Here is an 8,939-nt window from a genome sequence, read left to right on the forward strand (position 1 = left end):
GGGGGGGGGGGGGGGGGAGTCGGGGAAACAATAATACACGCATCCAACTTGACGTGCGACGGTTTAATAAACAAGAAATGGAACCATCTTGCCTTACATTATTCGATCATTACTTTTTTTGTCAACGCATATATTTTATTACCTTTTTTGTCAAGGAGATGGAACCATCTTGCCGTATATATACTATATATTCGATCATTAGGATTTTATAAACTGATAATTTCCTTGTATTTCTAAATTCGCAAAGCGTTTTAGGAAGTGCCCTTCTAGAAATAAGCTGCATAAGAAATCTGTTTCGTTATATTTCCGAAAGTAGAAAGAAACACTAAATTAGTTTTTACTGTATAACAGGCATTGCCTAAATTTTTATATGTATGTGTGTGTAGGCAGTGTAGCTCAGAAATGTATTATTGAACCAAAACATAAAGACAATGTGGTTTTTCACCTTGGGGTAAGAATATCAACACTTGTTGGAGAACTGGAGAAGCATCAGAACTCAAAATTTAGGAAGCAAAAACTGTATTACGTGATAGTGCTGTTGAAAGACACATTTTTACAGATATAGGAGACGCAATAAGTAGAACAGAGATGAACATACGATGTGAAAAAAATGACTTATTACACACGCCACACAATATGAGAAACCCAACACATAGTATAGTTTAAAAAAGTAATACATCATTAAAAAACAAATTTAAAACCGTTGGGTAGAACATGGATCCCGAGTTGATGAAGCATGTTACTAGATTTTCCATGGAACCCAACGATCTGGTGATTATCCTTGTGAAGCACGAAGGTTGGTGTTGAACCGAATCCAAAGTATGGAGAGTCTCTTTTGTCGGTCTTGAACCTAAGCATGGTTACACCTCCTAATTTATCATCATAAGTACCCTCCACTGATGTAATTTTTTCAAACGGATCCAGCTTGAACTGCAAAAAAAGAAAAACATAATACAGTATAACCTCTATAAATTAATACTCGGTAAATTAATAACCTCTATAAATTAATAAATTTATCTGGTCCCAAATTAGGACTAGTGTAATTTTGAACATTATTCGATAAAATAATAAATTAATAACTTTTTTAAAAATCCCATGTAAAAATATGGTCCCATCAATATCATAAATTAATAATCAAATAAACTAATATATATATATATAAGAATATTTAGTGAAATATGAATATATTGTTGTTTGTTTGTTCTTGAATTTGCATTCTTGTTGGAGAGCATCTCTAATCTTTCTGACTGCATCAAAAACTTCTGGTGTTGTCTTCTCATATCGCATCCAAAAATTATAGAGAATTCTTGACGCGATAATTGCTTCCTTATGTGTAACTGGTTCTAAAGGTATCGTCGTATTTTCTTCAACTTCATCATCACCTTGAAAAATAGTAGCAGCAATTTCTTCTAAAATCTGAATTTGTGATAAAAAATCATCTTCATAATTTAATATTTTATTAATTTATCGATAAATTAATAATTATTAAATTATCGATAAATTAAAACTTCTATAAATTAATAAATTTCATGGTTCCGACCTTATTAATTTATAGAGGTTCTACTGTTACATGAAGAATGATAATAAAGTTAAACTATATATCTAGAACTTTAAAATAGGGAAATTGAATGAGTGACCTCTTGAACATCAGATAGCATGGTCTTGTTGCCATGATCATCTCCGATGACCACACTAGCGCTTTTGAAATACATAAACTTGACAAAGTCAATAACGTTTTTGCTTAGTCCAATGTAAATCTTGTTAACACTGTTGAAAGTACCACCGTCGTCCCAAGAAGCTCCCCTATCACCACCTTGTGCTTCTAGTTTCGCTGCATCAGGAGTAGGAGGGAACGGGCAGTAATATGCCCCTAGAGCATTAAGAGTATCACATACACCATTATATCCATAGAACCCAACAAGAGCGCTACCATTCTTCTCCAGCACAAATTTTCTACCACTAGATACACTTCCATATGTTGGAGAGGTTCTCCCTTTTGATGTTTTGAATGTCAATGACGTAATCCATGTAACGTTGGCACTCTTCGGAGCTGCTAAGGTCCCCTCCACAGACGTGATAAATTCATTTGGATAGTCAAGCACAAATTGCAATCACAAAAAACTATGTATAACGTCTCAAAGTACCCATATAAATATGAAAGGTCGATGACTATTCTTAATTAGTTTCAAAGAATCATGACCTCCTTTTCATTTTTAACATCACGTCGGTAGGGAGTCTTTTCCACTTTTCCGCCATTATCGTACTCAAATCTGACAGTATATACAGTTTCGCTTAAATTATCAACATACACCTTTCTTACGCCATCATAATTACAACCATCATCCCAAGGCAGTCCTGTAGGATCACCATGGCATTCCAATTTATTAGTAGTGGCCGTACTGAAATATGCTCCAAGAGAGTTTAGGGTTTTGTCGGCATATCCATGAAACCCAACGATCCTATTCCCATTGGATGCAAGTGAAAACTTCCTGCCCTTTTTATACCCCATCATAACAGATCTATTGAGGTTAGTTTTGAGTTGAAGCCCTTGAATGACTTGAAAGGCATCATTGTAGTAACATTCAACATATACTAGATATTCCTTTTTTAACTGGTTAATCTCAAACTGCAAAATTTGAAAAAAAAATGTTACCACAACACTTAATAATCTATACTAATAAAAGGTATAAGCTATAAGCTCCTAAAGCTGTCCACATAGGATTTTAAACATCAAATCGGAATTCGACATGTCACTAATTAATATTTTTAAAATTTCTAAAGTTTTCTACATTAAGATATTTTTTAAAAGACCAATTAGGATTTGACATGACATTCATTAACATTTTTAAAATTTACAGAATTTTTTAGAAAAAGGAAAATTTTAATTTATGTAAATGAAAAAACAATGTACAATATCCCACATCGGCTAGAATTTTTTTAGACAATGGTTCAAAACCATTATAAATAAGATTAATATGCTTCCAACAACGAATGAGCAGGAAAGCTTGATTTATCAAGCGTCCAAGTTTAAAAGTTTTATTCGGTTTGATCCGGTTTTTTATCTGATCAAATTAAAACTTTAAAAAGTTAAAAAAAAAAATATAATTTTTAAAATTTTTAAAAGTTTAAATATTATAAATATTGAAACTTTTAAAAGTTCTTAGCTTTTTATAAGTTTTTAAATATTATAATTTTTAAATTTTAACAGTTTAAAATATTATAAATATTGAAACTTTTTAAAAGGTTCAAATATTATATTTCGAACCTTTTAAAAGTTTAAAATATTATAAATATTGAAACTTCTAAAAGTCTTAGCTTTTAAAGGTTTCAAAATATTATAATTTTTAAATTTTAAAAATTTCTTAACATTTAAAAGGTTTTTTAAAAATTATAATTTATAAATTTTAAAAGTTTAAAATATTATAAATATTGAAACTTGAAAATTTTAAAAGGTTCAAATATTAAAAATATTGAAACTTCATAGAATGTTTTAAAACATTACAATTACTTAACCTCCATAGAAATTTTAAGACATTATATCTATACTAATAAAAAGTTGAAGCTATAAACTCATAAAGGTGTCCATATAGGATTTTAAAAAAATCAATAAGAATTAGATATTTCACTAATAACATTTTTGAAAATATAGTAGTAATCTATATATTAAGATTTTTTAGAAAAAAAAAAGTAAAATCTATAGAAATAAAAGAAATATTTACAACATCTCACATCGGCTAGAAAAGTTTAGAAAATGGCTGAAAGGTTTTGACATTTATTGGTCGTCAGAGCAAGCTATTTTGAGATAGCAAAAAGACGTGAACATTTTCTCTCCACACAGGATAAGACAGAGCCGAGGTTCTCTCTATGGTGGAGAAGGTTGGGCACAAGGTTATCTACCCAACAGAGGAAGGTGGAGGAGGTTGGACGCAAGGTTCTCTCCATAAGGGATGAGGGTTGAACCGAGGTTTTTTCCATGGCGGTCATACATTATTGTGATGATACATCATTGATTAGTATATTATGTTATCTATAAACACATTAAGCACACTATTTTGCTTTCACTTTGGCATAGTTACTATCACAAATACATTGGAAAATTTAACATTAGTTACTATCAAAAGATTTTTTTGTGAATTTAGAAAATTGTTTTTACTTTCATTAATTTTCGGAACAAGCCATTTTGAGATAGCAAAAAGACGTGAACATATTTTCTCCACATAGGAGGAGTGCAGAGCCGAGGTTCTCCCTATGGTAGAGAAGGTTGGACACAAAGTTATCTCCGCAAGGGAAGAAGGTGGAGGAGATTGGACGCAAGGTTATCTCTCCAAGGGAGAAAGGCAAAGCCAAAGTTCTCTCCATGGTGGAGGAGGTTGGACGCAAGGTTCTCTCCATAAGGGATGAAGGCGGAGCCAATTTTTTCTCCATAGTGGTCATACATTATTGTGATGATACATCATTGATTAGTATATTATGTAATATATTTTTTATTCAAAATATTTTTTGAGCCAACAATTTTAGTAATTTAAAAACTATGCAGAAGTGAAAGTAATATACTTTGGCTTAATGTGTTTATATAGACAGTTTCTAGACGGTGATAAAGAATATTTTTGTAAAATACAAGAGTACATTTAGGTATAAAAAAATATACTTTTAATAGTAAAATACATAAAAGATTTGTAAATGGATGTAAATCAGTGTATTATAACAAAAAATAAAATTTATATATAACATACAACAAATTTTAATAAATTTCATTTCATTTATAAAATTTTAAACCCGCACATCGGGGCGGGTCCTCATCTAGTTATTTATAAAAGTTATACAAAACATCGATCATAAAAGTAAATGTATTATATTTGTCAACAAGAGTTAGACAAAAAAAATTGTTTAGTTCTTATCAAACAACATGTTAAAATTTATAGCCATATATGTATACGAAGTTAAAACTAACAATTTTTTTTTTTTTTTTGTCAACCAAAAATTAAATTAGAAGCTAACTCCAAAGTTGGTAGCCCAAACCAGAGGAAAAGAGTTTACAAAAGAAATTACAATAATTAAAGATCTCGAAGAGCGAGCAAGGCAATCTACCTATACATTGTTCGTGCGTGGAATCCTCGATAGCTTGAAGGAAGGAAAGAATGAACAGAGCAAGCTGAACTCATCCATTAAATTGGAGAACGCGGGCCACTACTCATGAGATATCACCATCGCCACTAATTCTGCACAATCCGTCTCGAAAGTCTGACAGTTTGTCCTTGCTTCCAATATGGAAACCATCGCCCAAATCAACGTTTGTAGCTCCGAGTGTAGGGGTGAAGGACCACTTAGCTGACTTTGTGCTCCTAATAACAACGTTATATCCTCACTATTACAAAGCCACCAGCCTAATCATTACAGGGGATCTGAAGCTTTCCATGAACCATCAACCTGACACTGGGGGACAGGATTCCGAACCTCCAAAGATGAGGGATCTAGAGCAACCAAATTGAAGGATTTGACCTCCTCCCATATCAGCTTATCTGACGTCGCCTGATTAATAACATCAACTGGCTGCGCCTCAATACCCTGAAAAACTTTCGTATTCCTATCTTTCCAAATTGACCAGACAAGCCACGGTAACCTAAAACTTATACCCGAGTCGACCGACTGGGACGTCACCCTCCAATAAAGGAAATATAAGTGCGTGAAAACAGAATTATAGGGAAATCTAGTGAGAACAATTCCCAAATCCGACGTGACCGGGGGCACTCAAAAAGTGCATGATTAATGGTCTCCACCGCCAGACCACATCTTTTGCAAAGAGGATCACACCGGACACCCCTATAAGTGATATGTGTATATTTTACAGTCTTTCATCATGCATTTCTCATTCATTCTGTTCTCTTAACTCATTGTTTTGCATTGTTTTTCATCACTTTTGCATAATATGCATATTTAGGTAGTCTTAACATTGGTCTTGCATGCATCTTGCATATTGGAGTTGTTTCAGGTATTTTAGGATATGTCCAAACCATCAAAAGCAAACATGAAGCAGGAGAGCAGTCCAGCGACTCGATTTACACTACCTAGAGCGACCCAACCTTCTACGTCCTTGATCGAGTCGAGTGAAGATTTTGCTTTGCGATTGAGCTCTTGACGTCTTCATCAAAGTTGTAGAGAATTGAGTCACCTTTCCAATTCCATTGATATCAAGCCAATTGGAGTCGTAATTCAAACGTTATCACCGTTTTGGTGGATGCACATACATTCTGAATTACGACTCGACCGACACGCGAAGGAGAGCTCCACTCGATCGGATATGTTAGTAGCGAGTCGACCAAGACGTCCCAGGAGGGATCCTTAGCACCCTCAAGATGCGACTCGATCAGCAGCTTCCAGATGACACTTCTCCAGCTGCCACTCGATCAACCATTTCAAGCTGCCACTCGATCAACGATTTCAAGCCGCCATTCGATCAAACTTCCTAGAATCCGACTCGATTGACACTCTCACGATGCGACTCGATCGATGCTTTTAAACTGACGTCCCGGTTTTGTTCTGAAGACGCGTCCGAAAAGGGTTCCCGAACCGATGCTCTATCTTGTCATTTTGTGTTTTAGGGATTTCCATGTTTTACTATAAATACATTTTGTTAAGTCTTGGCTGAAGATATCTTTTATCTCGTTTTTGGTTCTTTTCCTTAAGGTTTACCGAGCCACCTAAAATGCTTGAGACTTTGTAATCCAGATAGCTTTGGTTTTATTGAGTTTTTGCATTTGATTTCTTCTACAAAAATTGTTCATTTCATTTTTGTCTATCTGAGAATGCTTGATTTAATGTTTTCTGGGTCTGCATCCTTGATGATAATTTCCAGATCTGAGTAGTGAACTAGAGTATTTGAGGATGGGATAGATTAGGTGGAGAATCTTAGTCTAATAGGATGCTTAGCTTAGATTGTTTGATTTCCCTTCTGGATTAGTGTTCTTACTACTAATTTCTTACTGATCATTTGGCATTAGATCTTAAGCATCTCAGCATCCAAAAGGTGTTCCATGCGATGCTTGAACAAACTAATACCAGAGATTTACATACCTAGCCTAAGAGATTGGATTTATAGGGTGTTTATTGACGTGAATGAACTTGTTTGTCATGCCTGCTTAATCATGTTTCTCTAGCGAGAGTTAGGTTTGGAAGTGATTAAGTCTGAGTAGCTTCTGTCAAGAGATTGGATTACCTAAGATGTGATGTTTGTTGTCTAGGGATAGCTTGATTGTGTTCTGTTAGACATTCTAGGTAGATTAAGAGACTCCACCGAAATCAATAACCCCATCCTTAAGGCCTCTACCTATCTGATTGTTTCTACATCTTTAAGCTTCTTCTTTGTTTTACTTGCGATAGCTTGCTCATTTTTCTCTGCACGTTTAGCTTGTTTTTGTTCTCTCTCGTTATTGCATTTTAGCTCTTGTTTTACAAACTCGTTTTGTTCTTGCATCTCGTTCACTCTAGGTTGTTAGACAAAAACTCATTTTGAATCTGGCTTAACTTGTGACTACTTGAATGCATCTTGATTGTTAGTAAAGTTTCCCAATTCGATTGACACCTTCTTTATTACAACTGCATTAGGTTAATTGAGACCTACTAGGACACACAAAAAATCTTAGTATCAATAAGCCAGACGTTCCAACACCGGGAGGGACCCGAAGGCAATTTGCCAGCAAAAATATTGTATCTTCGAGGGAACCTCAAGATTCCAAGCCTGTGCCCTAAGAGCCGTGCACGTCGGTCCATATTCGACCTCTTTAATTAATTCACGTGCAAGCCGATTACCGGATTTGACCGAATACCTCCCTGATCTAGAATAATGACAAATCAATTGATCCAGTTTAAAGGATTTACTAATCTTCATCGATAGAATGATTGGAAAACTTACAAATTTATATCTACGTAACTAGACATTTGAAAAATGCACTGAAAATAAAAATAATACTCCCTTTGTATCATAAATGATGATTTTCTAGGATTCTTTTTTGTATCACAAAAATTGATTTTCGGTAAACTTTTAGTATCATTTAATGTTAGAAAATTGTAAATTTCAAGATTCATTAATTGAGAATTAAATTTTTTGATGAATTACTATTGTTTAATAGTTATGAGAAATATGTTATTATAGATAAATAATGCGTTTATAGTTAAACATTGAATGTTTTCTTAGTTTAGGTGAATTCATAGAAAATCATTCTTTATGATACAAAGAGAGTAATAATTAATGAACAGTTTTGTAGGATCTCCTAGAACCATATAAGACCACCTACAATATATATCTCTATTTTTTTTACTTTAATATAGAGTACCTCTAAAATAGAGCATGATTTTTTCCAATGTGATACTCTATTTTGACTCTATAATAGAGTTAGTGTAAAAAAATATAGTTATTCTAAATATAAAGCAATCTCATAATTTCTTCTATTTTAAAGTAAGATATAGAGTAGGTTGGTGTGCTCTATAATAGAGTTTTGACTCTAAAATAGAGTGGGGTTGGAGATGTTCTAAGAGGCTACGACTATTCTTGAAAACTAAAGGTGATGAGTATTTTTGTCATCTCACCTGATTCAATGGTTACTCTCTTCAATTTCTAATTTATAGTGTTATCAATACAATAAAACATTTATGTTTTTCACCAGACCATGACATATCGGCTTTAAAATGAATCAATTGTTGGAATGCCACTACGTAGAAAAGAATTATCGTGAATGCCATTGTTACGTTTCTATTTATTTTTTAATTTTTTTAAAAATCAAAATGCATTAAAAAAAACAAAAGCCAGGGTTTTTGTGGGGCTTTTGTCCGGAGGTTATACAAGTTTTCTCAAAGTTTGTGAATATTTGAATATTCTGATAGTTATTACTAGTTGTATCTAAATTGTGAAGGTCTTTTAAGGCTCACCGCCAGAAGTTTGTAGA

The 8,939-nt window shown here is 33.4% G+C and overlaps 1 protein-coding gene across 1 annotated transcript; it reads right to left on the bottom strand.

Annotated features, from left to right (window-relative positions):
* On the bottom strand, nt 682-5,277 carry LOC104720581 (jacalin-related lectin 44-like). Its single transcript, XM_019230785.1, has 4 exons — nt 5,206-5,277; nt 2,203-2,626; nt 1,638-2,107; nt 682-930 (listed from the first exon to the last, which is right to left on the bottom strand). The coding sequence occupies exons 1-4, from the start codon at nt 5,275-5,277 to the stop codon at nt 682-684; spliced, it is 1,215 nt and encodes a 404-aa protein (XP_019086330.1).

The sequence above is a fragment of the Camelina sativa genome, chromosome 10 (assembly GCF_000633955.1).
Source record: "Camelina sativa cultivar DH55 chromosome 10, Cs, whole genome shotgun sequence".
Taxonomy (NCBI): Eukaryota; Viridiplantae; Streptophyta; class Magnoliopsida; order Brassicales; family Brassicaceae; genus Camelina; species Camelina sativa.

Coding starts and splice junctions, on each gene's coding strand:
- LOC104720581 (XM_019230785.1), bottom strand. CDS start 5,277: ATGGTTTCCATATTGGAAGCAAGGACAAACTGTCAGACTTTCGAGACG. Junction 2,627..5,205: donor GTGCAGAATTAGTGGCGATG/GTGATATCTCAT, acceptor CAAATTTTGCAG/TTTGAGATTAACCAGTTAAA. Junction 2,108..2,202: donor TGATGTTAAAAATGAAAAGG/AGGTCATGATTC, acceptor TTTTGTGATTGC/AATTTGTGCTTGACTATCCA.